The following is a 23334-nucleotide window of genomic DNA, read 5'->3' as shown; positions in this document are numbered from 1 at the left end:
ACCTAGTGTGACAACTTACCAAAATCAAACCATGTATTTATTTGATATATCATTCCTTAAAGTACATTTATTCTTTCTATAAATTTTATGTTCGGACTCATGCTTGAAGATAGAATGAGCATTGCTTTCCGCTCTCCTTGTTTTATTATCGAAAGGGACGCGGTAGTGACACCTATTTTATTGCTCGTCTCACTCGTTTTACTACTTTCAACCACCTAGCAGTGGGTGAAAAGCAATAATGTTTATTCTACCATTTTCACCCACCATCCCTTGTTGGTCTCCTTCTCAAACTCCTCTTCCATCTCCTCCTTTTTTTTTCTCTCATCCTTCTCTCATATTTCTCATTCTTCTTCTTTGAACCTACATAAGTTTCAACTAGGGTTTCATGGTACAAAAGCAATATACTTAGATCTTGAAAAATAGGTTAGTGATGATCGTGAAAACCTCAACTCCTAAATTAGTAGTTGTAACAAAATTTCGATAGTAATAAAAAAAAAAAAAATTCAAATGAAACTTCATTCAATAGGTTAATATCGAATTTGTCAATCAATAGATTCCTACCATGTCCTATCAGGTGGATTTGATAGGGTCTACCAAGTTGTAATGTAAATTTTCAATGGTTTCCTATTACACAAAACTTATCATTTTTTTAAGTGGGTGTGATGAGTAATTCCGAAATTTATTAGAAAATAGCGTGAAGTGAGTGAAGAGAGCAATAAAATGGGTGTCAATAGTGTGCCCCTTATAAAAAACCACACCGATAATTCAAAGTTTATGGGTTCCATCCGATGGGACCAGATCCAAGCCATCGGATCTCTGGAATCTCAATTGATTAGATGTTGGCCCACGGTTTCAGGTCATACAGGGTTTCTATGGATCAGTACTGATTCCTGGGCATCTACAGGAGACATTTTGACTTCTAAGATCTTTCCACGTATCATCCAAAGGGACCGAGAGTATGTTAACTCCCCAACTCACAGAGCACAGGAATCACACCGTAAGTATATCTAATTGGGGAACCTAAAAGCTCCCCAGGTTTTGAATTTGTACGCTCTCTCCTCCTAAGTGTCCTGTACCCTCTGTTAGCTCGTCAATTGAACGGAGCCTAGAATTTTGCACCTCTCTTGAAAATTCCATCTTGAATCACTCTTTAAGCTTCATTCTAACGATCTATAAGACGTGATTTCTATGATTGGAGGTTAGTTTTCTAAATTCTCAATCTCTTGATTCATTCTTCTTTAATTTTTTCCTCCTCTACTTTTGTTTTTAAGTTTATATATATATGCGTTTGTGGATTTTATTTATTTATTTTAATTGTACTGGTTGAATTGAAATGCTATTAGTATTTGTGATCGATTAATTAGGGTTTTGTTCCGAGTTTGTAGGGTTTGGTTGAATTTCAATTTTCACAATGTGTTTGATTTGATTTGATTGGTTTTTCTAATGTATACTGTTGAAGCCTGTAGAGAAAAAAAATTATTACGGGCCACACCTTTGAATTGTTTGAATTTCATAGACTATCCAATGGTGTGGACATGAATGGTTATTTTAGTCTGTCCTCAGGACACCGTCATGAAAGCTTAGGTCCCTAATGATTAACTCACAATAGCCCAATTGTACAATGATGTTCCGTCTAAATGCAAAACTCTCAAAGAATAGGTATGAATAAACTCTAGCGTGTTCCTTCCATCGGCACCAATAAACTCCATATAATTCTACTTTTGGAAGAAAACCCAAATATGAATTGTAGGGCCAAATTTTTGTACCTCGTCATTTGGATCACGCACTAAGGAGATTTGAATTTGATAATTTTTTATTTGTCTTGTCTAATTCTAGAGGTCTGAGATAGATATTTTCTTCGTATCAATGCACCACTTGCTAAGAACACTCCATGGCTCAATTCAGGATATAGTCTAACTAAAACTTGAGAAAGTCCCTTGGAAAAAAATTAATTAGGATAAGTTTGGCTATATTTTTTGGGAGTGCCAATCAATAGGGTTTGTCCATCCCTCCGAACCTCTGGTTTTTATCCTTTTGCTTATATATTTTTTAGGGTGGTTACTCTGATTTCTCTTGGATAATTGGGAATTGTTTCATCTTTTGGTTTTCTCATTCTTTAATTTAGGGTAGATTTTCAGGGATCTGATTGACTTTTAGCTGTTTTAGGAATTTATGTTCCTTCCATTTTGTTACCAGGTAGTTGATCGTGCTCTTGGATCCATGTATACCCTTTCTGTCTTTGCATCAAGAAGGTGGATTAGCGCACAAGACGATCTTAGGGTCTCAAATTACTAATGCTAGCACGCCTTCTTGAGATATTATATAACTCCTATCTCGAGATGTCTTGGGTATCCAAAGGAAAACAACCTTTTACCTGCACATTCATTCCAAGGGTCTTGAGAGTTTTGCATACACATGTCACTTTGAGGTTTCCAGAAGCAAAAAAGAATTCCTTGATTGCGAGATCTTCTGTTTATTCAAAAAGAATTCCTTGATTCAAGTTTTCATGGTTTGCACTGGAGTAATGTTTTCTTGATAGTTGAGACTTTAAGTTTGGAGGAATTTCAATGATTGGTGACTCAAGTGCATCATTAGTTTCATTAGTTGGATATTGGATTGTCCCATCTCTTCTTTGGAGAAAATCGCCAGGTGTGGGTGTGGAGTTGTGACAATGCCTTTTCATTAATGTCCTTGTTCCATTCTTTAATTTATAATGAGCCATTGGATCTTTCAACGTTTGCTTTTGGCAACCCACAATATCCCATTGAACGTGGACTTTTTATTTGGTCAGAACAGTTTATAATCTTATCCCCCAAGGTATTGTCTTAGTCAATTGTAGCTTGCTCCATGAATCTAACAGTGAACCAATGAATCATATTTTTATTGATTGTCGCTTTACTCATTCCATTCAGGCTAATGTTCGGCCTCTCTTTAGATTTACTAAATCTTTCCTAGCTCAACATCAAACCTCTTTAATAGTTGGTAATCATGAGCCTTTAAGGATAGAGAGGATTTTCTGAAGTTTTTCTCATTTTGCTGTTTGTTGGGGCCATCTGAAAAGAAATGAACAACATAGTTTTTCTTGAGAATGTGCATTCTACCATGAGATCGTCATTAACACTTTGGGGCTTTCATTGTATGGGAGCAAAACAATTAAGGAGTTCAAGGGGTTTTCCTTTGGGGACTTGATTTTTAGATGGGTCCTTATTTGTGATTCTTCTTGGTAGTATTTTTTTTTCCTTCTATTTGGCAAGTCTTCTCGACCTCCTTTTGTTGTTGGATTAATAAAATCTTTTATTTATAAAAAAAAATAAAATATTAATTCAAGCATGAACATGGATGTTTGGTGACTTTTATTTTTTAAAGGTAATCAGTGGTTAAGGCAGACCCCCAGACCTGATTTATTAAAACACCACAGCTACAATGTCACGTAAAGGAGCCCATAGGCATCCTCTCTAACAATGCTACAAATCTAGACAAGGACACCTCTTGACGAGAGGTTAGCGAAGCTAACCTATCTGCTGCTCTATTACTTTTCCTAAAGACAAAGTTAAAATCAACTATCTGAAATTGGGCACACACGATCCTAATCCTTCTGACCAAAAGCTTTACTTTCCAAGGACAATCAATTTCGTTGTCGAGAATCTTGATGGTAATTAACGAGTCAGAGGAGACAATTACTCTCTGGCCACCATGTGTAGCAGCAGTACGAAGCCCCCCTATTATACGATTTATCTCATGGCACAGAACTGATCTCCCCAAGGAGCACTCGGCCCAAGCTCTAATGACTGCGCCTACATCTCTAACCGTAGTCCTACCCAAATTGCCATGCAAAGTGCCGTTAGAATTAATCATCTAGAAGCCCAGAGGAGGATGGATCCCTTTGCAAAAAATTGGTCTGCATTCCTTGAAAAAAGTTGAGATGCCCCAATTATCAAGGAGGCTTCTATTAGCTTGGGAATCCTCAGCTTGTTTGTCCGAGGTGGAGAATCTATCTTGAATATCCTTTCCAATGGCCTTTAACATCTCAATAGGGTGCCTGACTTCATTCCTGAAGTGCCTTCGACACCTTTCAAGCCAGATATGGTAGTAGAGAAAGGCCTTGAAGCAAGCCTTCTTGATGTCCATAATCAGGCTCCTACCTATAAACCTGGAGAAAATCCAAGCCATCTCTGAATTCCAGTCCCCAATCGCCTTTTTGTAATTGCACTTATGAAGAATCCTAGCCCACAATTCCTTCACAAGAGAGCACTCCATGAAGATGTGATGAGAAGTCTCGGCATGCCTATTGTAGAATAAGCATTGGGAGATGATGTCCATACCTTTTTGTCGCAAAAAAGATTGGGTTTTGACTCCTTCCCTAAAAACAAGCCACGCCAAGAAGTTGTGTTTAACAATACCTTTTGAGTTCCAAGCTAGAGAAGTGTCCCTTTGGGCTTGGCATCCACAACAACCCATCAATCATCGTGAGGGATAATGTTTATAGAACCTAGATTTGCCCAAACATGGTCTAAGCTCTCTAAAGGCCTTTGAGCGATATGTCTAGTGCTAGTTTTCTTCCACTCTCAATTGTGGCATACCCCACTTGTTTCCCATGACTCTCATATATTAATAGTTGTTGCCTTCCCTAACACTAATTGGTTTTGTGGTAAATGGTTAGTTATCATGGTATCAGAGCCATGTTGATATTGATCATGGGTTCAAATCTTTCCACCCTTTTGGGTGAGGAGGAGTGTTGAGTGTATATTTTCCTAAACTCTTGGGTGTGTCATACCCTAATTAAGCCCCGTGACTCTCTTATATTCATAGTTTTCCCCTTCTCCACCGTTGGTTAACATGGTATTAGAGCTTTGGTTCATATTAGTCATGAGTTCAAATCTTTTCACCAAAAACTAATTGGTGTTAGGGAAGGCAACAACTATTAATATATGAAGGTCATTGGGGACAAGTGGGGTATGTCACAATTAAGAGTGGAGTGGGGTATGTCACAATTGAGAGTGGAGGAAAACTAGCACTCAACACCCCCCCTCACCTATAAGGGTGAAAAGATTTGAACAAATGACCAATATGAACCAAAGCTTTGATACATGATAACTAACCATTTACCTCAAAACCAATTGGTGTTAGGGAAAGCAACAACTATTAGTATATAAGGATCATGGGGGACAAGTGGGGTATGCCACATTTAAGAGTGGAGGAAAATTAGCACTCAACAAGGTAGACTATCTGTGTTTGGGATAATACCTTTACCTCCAGATTGAACGTTGAGTTATGCTAAAGCTTTCTAGGGAAGTAGCTAAAAAGGATACTGTCAAGGTGCCACAGATCATGCTAGAAGGACATTGCAGACCCAACTCCAATATGGAATCTCATATTTAGACTGGCAGCCTCTCAAGCTTACAAGATTTTGCGCCAAGCCCAAGAGGAGTTTGAAGAGGCATTTTGATGGAGGAATTGTAGTAATTCTTATCATCGGTTGCGTTCCACATTACATTCAAAGTTCAAAATGCTTGTTCTTGATCTTGTTTCATAGAGTCAAGTAACCTACATATTCTTCTTTTTAGAGGCAACATCCCAAACCTGTCTTAGGATTGATGTTTTATTCCAATTACTTGGTTCCACGATCCCCAATCCCCTTTCTAACTTCGGGGTACAAATGGTCTTCCAACTAATAAGGTGGATCTTCTTTTTTAGGTTTGGACCAGCCTAAAGAAACATCACACAAATCTGACCAACTGGCTTAGTAATCTTCTTTGGGAGGATAAAACAATAGGCCCAATACACATTCATGGCATTCAAAACAGATTTGATGAGCTCTAGTCTTCCAGCATAGGATAAAAACCTAGGGCCTGTTTGGATTGACTTCTTCAAGTGCTTTTGGCTCTTGTGGGGAGTCAGAAACACTATATCAATCGTTTGGATACATAAGCACTTAGAGAAGTAATTCCGTAAAAGAGTAAAAATAGTACTTCTGAGAGAAGTACCAAGACCAGTACTTCTCAAAACTGTTTTTGCACGGAGCAATTTTGTCCGTCAAATATAAGTTGTGATTTCATTTATACCCTCACAAGATTTTACATTTTACTCGATATATCCCTCGTCAACTCATCAAAACACAAAACTCTGTCAAAAATACTTCCCAAAACCTGCATCCAAACACAAAACTCTATCAGAACTACTCTAGACAGTACTTGAAAAAGTACTTCTTGGGAGTACTTATGTTCTAAGTACTTCTGACTCCTGTATCCACACGGGCCCCTAGCTTTTGAAGCCTACACCTTGGCACAAAGTTTCTCCACTAGATGATCATAGTCCACAGGTCTAAATCTTGTGGAAACCAGAGGAACCCCCAAGTATTTCATGTGGAGGAATCCTTCATTGAAGTTCAAGCACCTACTGATACTCTCTTTGGTCACCAACGATCCTCTTGAAAAAATGAACTTGCTTTTGTCCACATTAACATTAAGCCCTGCAAAATTCGCAAACTTGTTGAGGACTGCTTTGAGAGCAGCTGTGGACCTTAGATCACCTTTAAAAACACTATCAAATCATCTGAATAACAAAGATGGGAAATTTCAGGCTTCTTGCAGCAATTAATAACTTTGTGGTTCCCTTCCCTTGTCTCCATATTAAGGAATGTAGAAAAAACTTCCATGATTAGGACAAATAGATAAGGGGACATAGGATCTCCTTGTCTAAGTCCACGTTTCCCTTCAAAGAAACCTTTAAGAGAACCATTAACTGAGATGGAGAAATCTGTGAAGAAAATGAATTAGCTCAGTATCTTGGAACTTATCTTAGAAATTAGCTTAGTTTTGGTTTATATGCTTAGTGGATCTTATGCATTGACATCTGTATAACTTAAATCTGTAATTAATCTATGAAAAAAGATTCTAATTCCCTACTATATGGAGAAAATAGATTATTATCTTCAAGTGTAAAAGCTCAAATTTCTTTGCTTCAACCTTCCCTATTAATTTAATGGGCAAGGTCTTAGTTGTATAAGCTGCACTCTTCATGTTTTCTATGACAAATCAGTGCAAAAAAAAAAAGAGTGAAAGGGGAAATAATGGGTTTTTACACAACTTGCTCAAATTATATATTTTTGATGGATGTTAAAACAAAATCTTGTAGTTTTTATGTCTTGTAACATTTTGACTGGAATGACCGAAGTAACTGGAACGTCAATCTCTATTTTCAAACTTCTAGTCAAGTTTTCATAACAATCTTGGTCCAAATTTAAATATTGTAAACAATTTGGTCAAAATATGTCAATATTAACACTGGGGTAAACAAAGCATCATTTTTATTATTAGATGGATATAATGCAAACAATTGCAAACTTTTGGCCATTTTTATTTTTTTTGCTTCTGACTCTCACTTTGGATTCAATGTTGATTTTTCTCAAGAAACTTGATGGATGGATGATGCTCTTTTTGCCTTACAAGATTCATAAAAGGAACCCTAGAATGGCATAGGGCAATGAGATTGTTGGGCATGAGCATTAAAATGAAATTCTATGTTTTTGAGCCATTGCAACAAGAATTAAAACTCTTTTTGAGTGTCAATTTTTTTGCTTATTGTGCGCAAAGATCTATTGCAACTTGCTAGCTATTGTCACGAGTCAATATGTTGATCTCTCCATCATTGAGCTCACTTGTGGACTAATCTTGTTAAACATAAAGGTAATTGTATAATTGGACAACCTCATGAAGAGGTCTTGAGTTTGATTCTCCCCTTAGTGGCCACTTCCTGAGATTTATTCCACTACACCTGACATGTCTAGAAGAGGTGACATGCACACAATCACCAAGTTGGAATATGGATTTATAACGACAAGGGAACATTTTGGGAAAAAAAAGGGAAAGAAACAAGAACAAAACATGAAAAAGTTACAAAAAATACAAAACATATATTAAAATTATGAAATTTGTTGTGTATATATATAGTTAATTAATTAATTAGATATTTATTCTAAGTTTTCAATATCTTTTTGAGTAAAAAGTACTATTGAATATCTATGTATGATAATGTGTTTTTATATATAATGTAAATTTTATGATGTTAAAAAAATTCTAACCATCAACATATCGTTTGAGTAAAAATAACATATGACTGGAAAAAAAATTCACAACATCAAGACATTATCAACAAATCCTATATTAAATAACATTTATGAACCAAATCACAAACAACCATTAGACCATAGAAATTAACCATAGGCCTAAAGAAGTGGATTTTTATTTTTTTATTTTTCATTTTTTGTAAGAACTTGTTTAAAATGTAACAAAAAAGAGTTTAAAACATAAAAAAATGTTTCTAAAGCTTAAAAACATGTTTTTTTAAAAAGTATTTTTTAAAATTTTAATCGTTAGAGGTACAAAACGTGTTTTAAACAAGACTTCTTTAAAAAAATGGAGTTTTTGTGAGACATGTGTGCCCCATGGGATAACTGAATGCTCTAATAGTTCGGATTCTCAAGGTATCAAAAAAAATATATACCCATAAGGTATGAAAGAATTCTCCTTGAGAACTCTATTAGATCGGCACTAAAAATTCTAACTTGGGTGTCGGAGTGGTTTTGTTGCAGGCCCTCCTCCGAGTAAAGGAAGTATCAGTGAGGATCACGAGGTAGAGCGAATTTTTACATCTACAGGAGGTAATTTTGTATCTTGGAAAAATAAGAAGCAAACAGTGGTGGCTGGATCAAGTGTAGAAGTTGAATATAGACCCATGTCTCATACTTCTTGTAAACTTATTTGGTTGAAACATTTTCTCTAGGAGATTGGTTTCATAATAGAGACACGTATAAGTCTTTTATGTGATAACCAGACAGTCATGCATGTAACTTTCAATCCGATGTTTCACGAGCGGACGAAACATATCGAGGTGGATTGTCATTTTGTTTGTGTGAAACTTCTGAGTGGTGAAATTGCCACAACATATGTCAAGTTTGTACATCAACTTACTGATCTGTTTACTAAGTCGTTGGAAAGTAATACGGTTACTTTTCTATGTAACAAGCTAAGATTGTATGATATATATTCTCTAGTTTGAGGGGGACTGTTAGATATATCGGTATTTTATATATGTGCCATAAGGGCATATGTGTAATTGCATTTGTTCTCAAGTTTTATATATATACCATGGCTCATAGTGAAAGAGTCAAGTTCGACTCCTACTTTCTCCATTATTTTCTTCTTTAAACCCTAATCTGATATTTTACAAAGACAAACAAATTCCACTTCATAGATAATATTCATGTTATGTGAAGGCTTGCTTAGAACACATACCAAGCCAAGAAGGGAATGCTTCACTCTAAAAGAGAAGGGACAAAAAGAGTAGGCGACATTTCTCGTTGCCTTCATGTATTTTTCTATCCAAATGATCGAAAAAAGAGAGTCGAATTATGTTTGTTTTGGGATCTCCTAGGGGACCAGGATTAAAGATAATTACTTAGTGGCAATGAGCCCCACTCACTAGGAAGACCTGCCTTCAGAAAAGATAGACACAAGGAATGTGAGGAAAAAGGCAACATAAAAAGGAAATCATCCTATTGAAATGGTTTTCTTGTATGGACTTGATAGCTTCAATGTATAAGGACCAGGGTTGAAACTAGAGCATAAAACATATCACCATAAGCAAACAAAGGCCCAAAAAATTACGACTCTGTTAACCAACCAACTACTCCAAAAGACCGGTCGATTGGAGAAGGGGAGAGCTATGAATATAAGAGGGTAACGGGCTTAACTACTTGACTAGGGTATGACCTATTTGAGAGTGGAGGAAAATATACACTCAACACTGCCCCTCACCCATAAGGGTCGAAAGATTCGAACTTGCGACCTATACGGACTAGCTCTTTGTTACCATGTTAACCAACCAACTACTCCAAAAGATTGGTTTACTGGAGAAGGGGAGAACTATGAATATAAGAGGGTCATGGCGATTAACTGGAGTATTACTCACTCGAGAATGGAGGAAAATATACACTCAACAGACTCTAACAGAACTACACTATAAACAATTAGGCCCATATGCCCTTTCTGACTTAGTTTCGAGGGAGATGGATTAGTTCTCATGTTGATTTGAGGGCCTCAAGGTACTGATATCAACACATTTTGTCAAGTTATTTGATAACTCATACCTGGAGGCCACACGTGGGGTTCCAAGGTGAAGAAAATGTTTTACCCACACAATTACTCCTCGAAACACATTCCATGGGTCCCGAGAATCTAGTATACATGCGGCCTTTCGAGTTACCCTGAGCCTAAGAAAATTGTTGTGTTATTGCGAAATCATCATCATACAAGTATTATCCCAAAGGTTTGGGGTTGGCTAACTGATTCATGTTCCTCTATTTAATTATGTCAAGGGCCACGCCTTTTGTTATTGAAAGTGAATTCATATTCACTTTTATTATCTCAATAACAGCTTTTGGGAATTCCTCATTTTCTTTTGACATCTTTAACTTGCATCGTACTTCTAATTGAGGCTGCAATTAGCCTTCGTTGTGTGTGCCTAAACCATCTCAAGCAACTCTCCTTAGTTTATTGCATATTGAAGCTACTCCTTCATTTTCTTGTATTTTTTCATTTCTAGTTTTATGTTTCTAATCCTCCATCTCAACATTAGTGTGGAACACAATCAATAATGAGAATTACTACAATTTTATTTTGCTAATGGCGAAATCTTCCCAATTGAGGGGAATTGATGGGGACATCAAATCTTAAAGAGTAGATTTTTGTTTTATGATTTTATTTTCATGTTTTTTGGGCTTATTTTGATGTTTTATTGGCCCATGGTCTTTGTATAATATTTAGGGGTAGTTTAGTAACTTTAGTTTATCTTTTATTTAGGTTTATTATGGTTTGAAAATTAAGAGAAAGAAAGTACGAAAATAAGATTATTTATTTGGTATTTTAGTTTGATTATGATTTTTGATTTATTTTCTTTATATAGATTATATTAGGGTTTTTTTAGTAATGATAACGAAGAATTTTGATGAATAAAGAATGAGTTTCTTTTATGGAGTGAAGTGAATTCTCCACCATTCTTGGTATGATTCCAAGGTTCTATCTTTCTATCCCCCCCTTTTTTTTTCTTCTAATATTTATTTTTCTTTTCTATTCTTTTGTCTTTTTCTTGATTTTCTTTTAGTTCCTTGTTCTTGATTCTTGAAACCTCGTTCTTGATTCTTGATTCTTGAAACCTACAGACCTCAACTCTTAATCCTTACCCTATAAACCTTAACCTTTAATCCCTTTCTTATCCTATAAACCCTAACTTTTAATCCTTTGGATCTATTCCATCGTTATTACAAATATATATATATATATATATATACTTTTGGGTTTACCCTATCCTAGCTCAAATCCTTAATCCAATCTTAAACCAAATTTCCTAAAACCCCCATATTTTCTTATCTCCCCTCATTGTCCTGCATCAAACATCCTCCATCTTTGATACGTTCCATCCATTACTACAATGCCTTTAAGCTCCCTACATTTAGCTCCGTAAAGCATAACTGATCTTGTTGTCATTAGGCTTATTGTAGCCTTATCTTGTTAAAGTTTAAAAGGATGTAGAATGAGATAGGATAGAAAGATGTTGAGGGATGATCATGGTTTTATCATTGTCTTTAAGGGTTTTGGGGCATCGAATTGTTCAAGTTTTGTTGTATATATTTTTCATGATTTCAGAGATGCCATCATTTCAGTTTGTAGGCTTGTGACAAAAGTTATTGTGGACTGGAGTTTCTTGTATATGATGGAACCCCTGATATTTTTCCAAGAAAGAACACCTTTTTGGATCTCTTTACATGTTGATGTGCCAGTGGGATTTGATAATACAAAATGTGCAAAGTGGCATGTATTTTAAAAGAGCTTTGGAGTACACAGAAAATTTGGTAATTTTTGTTGAACTTGCAAGTTAGAAATCTCCTTCATTCTTACCTTTTTGTTTAAGAAAAGCAGTCTGCATCTCAATAAGTCACGTTTCTCTAGAAAATAGAAAATATGATGAATTTTATCTAGAATAAGCCTCCTATTTTAGCCCTTGTGATTTCAAAGGCATAAGGCTTAACTACAAATGTAGAACTTGTGAAATAATATGGAGTTAGTCACCTTCTTTTCCAACTTCCAAGGTTAGAGTTCGTTTTTGGGAGGACAATTGGTCTGCTTTATCGCTATTTAAAGAGCAATTCCCTCATCTTTTCGAGTTGTCTTATAGGAAACATCATTTAATTTTCGATGTCAGGATACGAACAAGTACTGAGTACTCTTAGGATTTTGGATTTAGAAGGAATTTCAACAATGGGGAGAGTCAAGCAGTTGTATCCCTTATTTGTTTAGTTTCCCCTCTCTCCATCTTCTCAGGGGAGGATGATCTTATGGTTTGGAATGGTTCGACAATAGAATTTTCAGTGTAAAATCTTATTAAGATTTTCTTTTGCCCCACCTTTCTCCTTCCTCTTGCCATGAAAAGTTTATTTGGGGTTGAAAAGTTCCCTCCAAAGTGTCTTTCTTCATTTGGGCTGCTTCTCTTAACAAAATCCATACAATGGATCAGGTAATGGTTGGGGACATTATCTCAGTGAATTACTGTTGTATTTGTAAAAGGAGTGGGGAGTCTGGTTAACCACCTGTTTATTCTTTGTCCTTTGGCTTCGGTCATTTGATGTCATTTCCTTTCTCTTTTCCATGTTTCGTGGTGTTTCCCTAATTCTTTACTTTCCTTATTCCAATGTGGAAATTCAAATCAGTTAAGCCTAGAGAGAGGATGTTATGGTCTAGTACTCCCGTAGTGGTGTGCTGGAGCATTTGGAAGGAAGGAATTTGAGAGCTTTCAAGGGAAGGTTCACTCGTTGCAAGAGATCATTTTCGGTATCGTTGATTTTATCTTTTACTTGTCAAAATTGTGTGCTGATTTTAGAGGGTTTTTTTTTTTGAGGATTTCGTCTTTAGATGGGATTCGCTTTGTAAGTCTTAAAGTTTGGTTTGTTGATTTTTTCCAGAAGGTAGGCATCTCGTCCTCCTTTGTCTTTCTTTTCTATTAATAAATTTCTTTTGACCTATCATAAAAAACTACCTCCGAAATATCTAACCTTGCATAGCAGATTTCAGGGAGTAAAATTGAAAAAGGAACTTAAAATTAGCTTACATGAGATTTAGCATGAAAATCCAAAGTTCGGTAGAAAGATTGTAAATACAATGCTACACACGAAAATCAAAGAAATTAGAATCATTCCCACAACTGAAGTTGTCTAAGCATGCTTCCTAGAATGCTATTACCTATTGAAACTACATCTAGCCCACATGAAAGTACTGGGAAAATAATGAAAAAAAGGAAGCTAACCTATTCTAACATGCAGTCCATGCTCAACAATTATAATTGAGAGAAACAATAATGTAGAAGGAACTAAAGTTGATTTGGAGAGTATGTCTAAACGTAGCCTATGACACTTGGATCTCAAATTCCTCACAAACAGCCAAGGGGCTTCCTCAGATTTAAGAGAACCAGTGTGTATGTTTATTTTTTAAGAGTGTATTGTGAGAGTGTGCTGTCTTTCAGTCTAATTCATCTTCTCTGGATCAGTCATGCTTCTGGGATCATGCTTGATAATAGAAATTCAGTTTGAGTTTCTATTACCAAAATCATAATTTTCTAAGGAAAAACATATTTTTATGAAAAATTGTGAGCTTGATATTTGATTGTGTAATGTTGAGTTATAATATGTTTTTGGAAGCTTTAGGATGTTAAAATAGGGTTTGAGTCATCACCTTATCTGATTTGATTTGGAAGTCTTGAGATTGGCAAATGCTTGCATTTTCTTATATGAAACATTAAGTGAGCAATTGGCCACACGTTTTGCGGATCAGCCTCACAGACCAAGTTCCAAAATTTCACTTGAATTTGGATTTTTTTTTTCCAGGTTATGAGTTTGTTTTCGTGATTTGGGGATGAGTTCTTTCATTCTTACATAGATAGTAAGGATCAGAATTCCAACTCAACAGTGATAAGGTGGGTTGGATTTTGTTAAATCCATCTCAATTTCATATAATTTGTTTTCAAGATTTATTGAAAGCATAAAGAACAAGAAGGAAATTATAGAAAATCTAGAATTTATTCAGGAATTTAAAAGAAAGGGCAGATTTATAGATTTTGAGCTCCTTAAATCTGAGTATATCATGTGCAACTTAAATAGTAACTTGTAAGGAAGGGCCTGTAAAAATTAATGGTCAGGAAATACCCTAAAACGTCTTAGTTTTATCATCTATGAGGTTTGAGAGATTGATGAGGATGTTGTCCATATGCCATAGTAGTAGTATAGATGGATGGGTAAAGTGGACATGTGCTTGGAGAGTGTTGTGATTGCTTTCCTAATCAATTTTTTTATTTTTTATTTTTTTAAGATAACTAAATGTGTGGATTATGCTTTATGGAACTAAATATCAGGCAATCAAGAAACATGATGTTTGCAGATTGAGCGTAGTGAAGGTGCTTTGGATGAATGAAAAGACTACAAAAGATAAAATGGAAAGAAAAACATTCATAAAAGATGTAGGAACAGCTCTAATAGGTTAATAGACTAAGGGGAAGGTCGATTGAGATGGTTTGGTCACGTGCGACAAAGACCGATAATAGACCTAGTCATAAGAATTGTGCATGTTGAAGGTTCTAAAAGGATGAGATGAAGACCGAGAAGCACGTGTGTTGGGGCAGTGTAAGAGGTAATGGATACACTTGAATTACCAAAAGATGTGGCTTTAGATAGGTTTGAATTGAGGGGCATGATTATGACCATGATATTTTCGGACAAAGCTTTGATGATGATGATGACTTGAGCTTAAAGTTCAGTTTTATCTTCTTTTTTGAGTCATCCTTTAGGTTCGTTCTACCAAGCTATAAATTTATGTGCAATAAAAATTCTTCAATAACCTATTTTACATGTGTTAGTTGACTTGTAAGCTTTTTGGTAAAGGATAATGATTATCCACATATAATAAATGGGCAGAACCAAGCTATGAAAAAAAAAAGTGTTAAGTTTTCAGTGATGACCTCTCCACTCTAAACTTCTAATAGAGATTAGCACACTCTCTCAACAACTCCAGCTGAGAGGCCTCATCGCACGTGTGCTTGTGCAATCCTGTGGTTAGGGTTCAAGAGAGCATGATGGCTCCACCATGTGGCAAGGGTTCATGTGAGCATGTTGGCTCTGTTGTTGGTGGATTGTGTGGAGCAGGGAGACAGGCAAATGTCAAAACTAAAGAAGTGAATGCTTTGCTCTTCTATTTTCTTTGCCCTTCTGCCACTGTCACTATGTATGTTCCCCCTATTTTTCTCCCTCATCCCCTCGTTTCTTTTCCTCTTTCTACAGCTTGTATGTCATTAATGGTCGTGGAATCATGTTACCATGTGCAAATATTCAATAGTGTGATTTTTGCTAAAAAATATGTTGAAAACTAGGAATAAATGTCTAATTTATTATATTTATTCCCCACCCCCCCTATTTCCCCCTTTTTTCCAAAAATTTTTCATGCCTTTTAAACCCATAACTTATTCACTGTGCACAAAAAACATTTCTACTGTTAATTTATGACCGGGAAGACAGCTTTTTCATTTAATCTTTTAGGTCCACATTTCCCTTTTTATGGGTTTGGTTGATGTCCTGGTGCTCTGAGTCAATACACTTCCACGTTCCTATGTTGCATCAAGTTCTTCCTACCATTGGCTGTGGGAAATGACCACCTCTTTGACTATGCCTTTTCACATAGTTTTATGTAAAGACGTGATCTTGTCAGCTACTCCAGGTTCTAAGTTGCATGGATGTAGGTATCTGAGTTCAAGACAGCTACAGACTATTGGATTCAACATACCCAAGGAATATGATTCACAGGCTGTGTCATAATTCAAATAATTTAGAATTAAGTAATAATAAGGATATGAATACACCATGATAAATGCTAATCAGTGACTTGCAATAAGGGAAGATAGAAAAGAATGAAATGTCTGAGTTCAGTGTAAAATGTCGGAATTTGGCACATGACTGACTTGGGTACTTTACCCTTTCAAGAGTCCATGTAATATAGTCCAGGTTGAAGTGTTCTTCATGAGCTTGGCATGATAAGTTCAGTATTCATTTCTTGAAGCTCAACTTCTTGAGAAATTTTGATGTTCATTCATGAGGCCTGTCCTTGTCATCTCAAAGTTGCAAACAACCATCCTTGTTATTTCTACTATTCTTCTTCCATTAAAAGATATTTTGTATATCTGTAATAAGCATTTAGATGTTTCTCCTTACATTGATGGTATATTTGCTGTTGCATGGAAGCCCAAATGCAAGTTCTTTTAATTGTTTTTAGCCTTCTGTCTTTGCTACATACATGGGTATTAGTTTGTTTGCACTCTTCATTTTTTTTTTCTTAATGAGGATACTGTAATAATTGCATACCATTCATCCATGAATAAATGAAACATGTAATGTTGTTATTTGCCATTTCATGTCAGGTGGATGGGAGCAAGATTTGTTGGTCATTTTTGTTGAGTGTTGAGCGGGCCTTTCTTTCCTCCACCCAGTTCATATCTCCATGTGCTTTGGCCCAGTCCGGCCTCCTTCCCCATTAGATCGGTCTTTTGGGGTAAATGGTTTGTCAACAATTTTCACTGAGGGCCATAAGAGAATTCCCCTTTCTCACATCCATAGTATTAAATTTTGACATATTTCCACGAAATATACCAAAATATTTCCATTTCCATAAGTTCCGCCAAGAAATTTAACCGACAGTTTCCTTTTGTATATATTTCGGTGGAAATCACTATTCATTTTGCAAAATATTTTGGTGAGTAGTGAATTTTGACCGAAACTATCAAATTTTAGGTATAAAAATGCAATATTTCAGTGGAAATAATTCGATGAATAGTAAACTTCAACTGAAATATTCTTTAAAAAAAAAAACTTATAATTGCTTTCAGAAAGAGCTTGTAAATTACACATTGCATATGACATTCATTTGTTAATATAAATGAATTATTATTAGTTAGTTATCTATTTCAGCTTATTAATATATTCTAAGCATATTAGTACATTTCTATAAGCACGCACACAATAAGCGATGTTTTAGGTAGTTGGAAATATAATAACACATGAACGCAATACTTAATAGTTTCTTCATTTTGGTGTTTTACATATTAAGTTATATGTCCTTAACGCAACATTATTATTCTTATTTCCATTGTCGGACCATCAATATTTGCGTGTATGTGTAGCAAAATGTTGTTGATCTTCAATTTTACATTCCATATGGTATTTTATTGCATTTTGATGACTTAATGAATGTGTTTTGATGTCTATTTTATCATTTCTTACAGGGTCAATGAATATTTCTTCAATATTTCTATCATTTCTCAAAATTGTATTAATTTCCACACTGAGAGAAATATTTCCATTTTCAGACCAATCAAAATGGATTCCAAAATCAAAATTTAATACCTTGCTCACATCATTTCCAATCTAGGCATGATTGCTATTTGTTTCATTCCTTCTCTTATTTTCCCGGAATAGGTGTCTCATAGAAAGGGTAGTTTATATTTATTAATTTGCTCATAAGTCAATAAGCCATGGTGTTGTCCTTAGTTGATCTTTCCCTAAAATTTTCTTTTGGTGGCCGCCTGTATTATTGTTTGTTGATCATTCCCTTATTTTCTTGATCATGGTATGAATTGTTTTGAAATCATTCAAACACACCCTAACTTGGTTCGTAAGATTGTGTCTATCATGCCCATCCACTTGATAGATTCTTGATTAGACCAGGCAAACATTTAAAAAAAAACTGATTTTGTGGTCAATTCTGATACCTGTGTTTATTTTATTTTTTTAATTTTTGAGGGAAAGGATTTGTAGGATTTTGCCCCATTGCTGTCGGGCTCCGTCATTGGGGAATCATTCACATGTTAGATAGATTTTCTTCTTTATTTGAGTAATCTAATTGGGTTTGAGGACTTCTGTAACTGAAACTATTAAACCTTATTTTTTTAGATTCAGAGCTCATTCACAGTAAGATTTTATCTATGTGGAAAGTTCCAAACACACAAATGCATGCACACAGATGAACAAAAAGGAATGCAGATTTTAATAAGTTGAGAATCATCTATAGTTATTTTTTGTTTGTTTTTTTTTCCAGATTATGTTTTGTTTGGGAGAAGGTCAATATTGTGGGCGGTGAATCTTTAAGGGGGAAAGCAATGACCGAAAGTGTCAGGAGACGCAAGTCTAAATGGGATATTAAAGGAGAAACCAATAATGAAATCAGAGAAGATAATGTTTGGTCTGGGAGAGCAGGTGGATCAAATCATGGTAAAGAATCGCAGTCAGATTGGGATTCCTCAAAGATTGCTGATAATCATGGTCCAAAATGGTCCAATATGGATGCCACAATTGCTGTGCAATCTAAAGATAATTCTGGATGGTCATGTGTTCCCTTGCCTGGAAATTTTGAACAGAAGGATGAGAATGTTAATAGAGACTGTGACGAGATTTTAGAAACAACAATAACATGGGGTGGGGATCAAAATTACAGTACAAGTATGTCTCCTGGACTTGATGGATGGAGAGAACAAAATCATGGACATTCCCCAAATAGTAGTTTGAGCAGGTCACGCAGGTGTGTGAATCTCAACTCTTGCATACACTTGAACTATCTTTTTTTGTTGATAAGCTAAAAATTTTATTGATAAAGAAAAAAGGGGTCAAGATGACCCCCCCCCCCCCCCGCGGATAGAACAAAAACTTACCAAAAAAGAGAGCAAAAAGGGTCAACCCCTGTAGACTGCCTTCAAATTACAAATATGATCCCACTTTACAATAAAATCCTCAAAGAAAATCCCCTTAAATTCTTTCCCCAAAAAAGCCACCACCCTAGAATTGATAAACAAGATCCTGCAACTGAAAGCTTCTTCCCCTCAAAAGTGCATCTGTTTCTCTCCAACTCCTAAGCATCTTCTCTTTCTTTTTTTCCTGAATTATACTATCTTTTTTTTTTTTTTTTTTTTTTATATTTATTTATAACCAAAGAAAAAAAATGGGTTTCTCTCTCTCCCCCCCCCCCCCCCCCCCCTCTCCTTCCGTCATACGATTTAAAAATGCAAACACATCTTAGTTGGTTTCCTTATAGTGGCATGTGTTGTCATTTGGTATGATATGCAGGAGTAGAAGCAGGAGTCCACCCCACGGTTTTAAGCATGAATCGGAGGGCTGGAATGACAGGACTAGAAGTGAATCGGTAGTATCGGGTCCACCATGTAGAGATTTTGCAGTTGGGTGGTGTACTAGAGGCAGTCAATGCCGGTTCTATCATCACAATAACCATGATCATGAGGGTAGGAAGCAGTCGGGTAGTGCTTCTTCAGAAAGCTGGGGAAGTAGACATGGGAGGGGTGCATCTTCTGTGCATGCCGACACTGAAGAGCAAAGGGATTACTCACAGGACAGGACGTCCCATGGGTATGGGATTCACCATGATGAAACCCAGAAACATGAGACCCAGAGGAATGACCGACCTGCCAAAAAGTGTTTTGAGTTTCTGAAAGGCAAATGTTACAGAGGATCTTCATGCAAGTATGCCCATCATAGTACTTCGGCCGATGACAATGTAACAGGAGAAAGGGCTTATGACAGGAAGGACGTGAATGAGCATAGACGTGAACCACCCCGCAGGATTAAAGATGTTCTTTGCAAGTATTTTACCACGGGGAATTGCCACCATGGGGAATATTGCAAGTTCTCTCATGGTAGTCCAGAGGGAAAATCTCGGGATGATAAATGGGGCCATGATTTGGATAGTGGATTTGAGTCATGTGGAGGTACAAAATGGAGTCATAAACCACCCGACTCATTGCATGAAGGTCTTCAAGGAATGTCTCAGGATGATAGGCTGCATTTTAGTTTGGATGGTGAGAATAGATCACGGGGAGGTTCAAAATGGAGTGATAAACCGACTGCCGGAGGCATATGTGCATCCACTCAATGGTTAAGTGAAAATAATGGTGCAAGCACGACTGCTCCCCAATCGCTAGGTCATGGGCATGATCAGCAAACCTCACAACCTTGGACTCCGAATGACATCATTTCAACCATATCGCATCCAACAACAGTCATGGTGCAACCAACAGCCTCTGAAAATGCTTATACTCTTCATCATCCCAGTTTGAGAGGGACGGCACCAACCGCTGCTGCATTCCCCTACGGATATGGCAACACAGTCACTAAGAGTGCCAAACCACCAAATCAGACCAATTTCTTTGCAAATATTCCACCAACTATGGTTTTGGGAACTGGAGAAATCTTCAATCAGAATGGTCCGACCATTGCCCCTCAAATCTTTACAAGCTTTACCATGAATGGGCAACCCCAACAGAATAATTTTCAGCCTTCTTCAATTTCACACCATCAGATGCCTTGTCATCAGGAGGAACCGATTAAAAAACCAGATACAACTGATTCAAAAATGTCACAAATGACCTCGGCAACTCTGATGACCCAAAATGTAGTAACCAGTGATCAAGCTTCCCAAATAACCAACATTTCGGCGTCTCTAGCTCAGTTATTAGAAAATTGCCAACAGTTGCCACAACTATATGCTGTTCTCAACCCTCCCAGTGCTACAGAAGTGGTGCCTTCCGTGTCGAACTCTGCAGCATTTGTTACACCTATGGCTGCACCATTCATTCAGCCTAGCCAAGCTGCTTGGTCTCAAAAACAGTATGATCCTAACGGCAATAATATTGAGTTGAGTAATTTAGTGAATCCTGTTGAACCGACTATCACGGCTTCAGAAGAATTAGGAGCCCCATCGAAAAGTTTTGCTCAATCGTCCGGAAATTCTGAGCCACATGGAGGGGATCGTTTTAAAATTGGTGGTTCGGAGGAGAAATTTCATCATGAGAGCCATGAGCTTAAGCAGCTAGAGCTGGCTGCAGTTTCCAAGGCTGAGGACGCAAGTGAAAGAGCGGCTGACAAATTAAAAGAACAGCAAGAAACTGATCATATAAAGGACATGGACGTAGATGATCAGATTGATGAGGGTAAGAGAAGTAAAGATGGAAAGGGGATGCGAATGTTCAAATTTTCACTCGTGGAGTTTGTTAAGGAGATTTTAAAGCCCACATGGAAGGAAGGTCAAATGAGTAAGGAGGCTCACAAAACTATAGTGAAGAAAGCGGTCGATAAAGTAACCGGTACCATTCAAGGTGCTCAAATTCCCCAAACCCAAGAGAAAATTGATCAATATCTATCAAATTGTAAACCCAAGCTTACCAAACTTGTACAGGTGAGTGTCAATTGTCTTGTGGTAAAAACCATTATTTTGTTATTTTTCGGATGAGAAAAAAAGAAAATTATTTCTAATTCGTGAACTGTCCTTGTTTTTTTCTTTTATGCAGGCATATGTGGAAAAATATCTGAAGATTTAAAATATCTGGAAAAATATCTGTTGTTTATATGTTCTTCGTATTAAAGATGATGAGCTCACAAATATTTGAACTCAATCTGGAAAGAGTTTCTTGTAACTCTAGGTCTTAACTCCATGAATGTAGTGCCCGATGGTTTATTCTTTTCTCTTGTTTCATGTACTGTGATAGACCAATCTATCCTACATGCTGCCAATCTTTTTGGCTGTTTGTGGTGTTTCACCCTTTCTTAATAATTGTTGCTTCATTTGGCTTAAGTTCAAAATTAGTGCATTTGGAGAATTTTTAGTGATTGATTCAATAAATTGTGAGAATAGAATCAATGAGAACCAGTTAGTCACCCTACTTGTGGTTTGTTTCTGCAGGTTAATTTCAATTGTTTGTTGACAACTAGTTCAATATCTTGGCGTTACGTTCTTATTACTTCTTGTAATTCACTTATAGATTCTAATTCATTTTACGTACTTTGACTGATCCATACACATTTTCACCTTGATCATTTCCCTCTCCCCCCTCTTTTTTTGATCGGTTAGTCTCTTTTTAATGAGATCATTAACTCGGTGGTGATGGGAATTGAACCCAGGCATATGGTATCATCACCCATAGTTGGTTCTGATCCGTTAGTCTTGGAAATTGAATCTGATGGATTACTTTCCAATCTTCATAATTCCTCACTTCATGATGAAGAGCATATATGTGATGTTCAAGCAATGGCATTGGATGAGTTGCTGTGTAACCTTGCACTTCTATTGTTGAAGTTATTTGCGTGTCAACCCAATACACAGTTTATGGTACGACCCTTCTTAGCAATTAGGAATACGGCAAAAATTTGATACGTAAAAAATTCAAGTTTTGTTTGATATTGGGTGCAAAACTCTAGTACAAATTTAGGTCAAACATTCGTTAAATGGGAAATATGTGACATAATTTTATACGTGTTTTATGTCTCATAAAAAATTCGGAAACAAATAATTCGTTAGACTGACCGTATAGTAATATAATTATAATAAGCTTATGATTTTTCAAGTTAAAGAAATTTTCAATTATGTCAGGTGTAACTCTAAAATTTAGAGCACATGTCTACATATAATGGGAAATGTTCAGCACCCAACAATTTGCCCAACATGTTTTGTCCTATATGGGTTAGAAGTTTTGGAATGGACTGATTTTTGATGAGGATGGTCTCTACGGTTAGAAGATCATCCTCATCAAAAATCAGCCCATTCCAAAACTTCTAACCCCATGTTTACAAGTAGAAAAATCGTGGACCGTCCATTTTTTGTAACCATTTGTGATGGGGTTAAAAGTTTTGGAATGGGTTGATTTTTGGTGAGGATGATCTCCTCAGTGTAGAGATCATTCTCACCAAAAATCAGCCTATTCCAAAACTTTTAACCCATGTAGGACAAAACATGTTGGGCAAATTGTTGGGTAAATGGTTGGGTGCCGATCGGGACCCACATATAATACATTAGAATCCAAAAAATAATTAATTCCTCCTCCACATAGGCATTGAGCAAATAATTAGGATGATTTAATTATCCAATTAAATATCTAATAAAAGATTTATAATATTCTAGTAAAATTCTTGATCATATAATTCCTTGAAAGACTTGAACAAACAGAAACAACTAAATTTAATTGAAAAAAAAATAGAACTTAGATCTCAAGCAACATTGAAAAAATACATGACACAATAAACTAAAAAAAATTCTAACAAAATATATGAACATTCTTTGAGCTCGAATGAATGAGTGAGAAAAAAGGGTGTATGTTTGTTGTTAAGAGAAGAAAAATATAAAAGGTGAATTAATGAAAAATTCTAAAGAATTGCATAGATTGATTTGATTTTAGTTCTTTTTAATGAAA

General features: G+C 36.2%; 1 protein-coding gene across 7 annotated transcripts; it reads left to right on the top strand.

The window, feature by feature from the left end:
- Positions 1-974: 974 nt before the first annotated feature.
- On the top strand, positions 975-21712 carry LOC147406600 (zinc finger CCCH domain-containing protein 55-like). 7 transcript variants are annotated; one of them, XM_086434722.1, is made up of 6 exons: positions 975-1198; positions 2197-2817; positions 16510-16841; positions 18183-18662; positions 19205-21326; positions 21439-21712. In XM_086434722.1, the coding sequence occupies exons 4-6, from the start codon at positions 18244-18246 to the stop codon at positions 21466-21468; spliced, it is 2571 nt and encodes an 856-aa protein (XP_086290848.1). In that variant the 5' UTR covers positions 975-1198; positions 2197-2817; positions 16510-16841; positions 18183-18243; the 3' UTR covers positions 21469-21712. The 7 variants fall into 7 exon arrangements, with proteins under 7 accessions (XP_086290848.1, XP_086290850.1, XP_086290849.1 ...); XM_086434724.1 differs by lacking the exon at positions 2197-2817 and having other exon boundaries at positions 16510-16640; XM_086434723.1 differs by lacking the exon at positions 2197-2817 and having other exon boundaries at positions 16510-16647.
- The last annotated feature ends 1622 nt before the right edge of the window (positions 21713-23334 follow it).

This window comes from Akebia trifoliata, chromosome 3 (genome assembly GCF_017979445.1).
Source record: "Akebia trifoliata isolate Shusen 1 chromosome 3, ASM1797944v1, whole genome shotgun sequence".
Taxonomy (NCBI): Eukaryota; Viridiplantae; Streptophyta; class Magnoliopsida; order Ranunculales; family Lardizabalaceae; genus Akebia; species Akebia trifoliata.
This window is presented reverse-complemented; position numbering and strand designations above follow the sequence as displayed.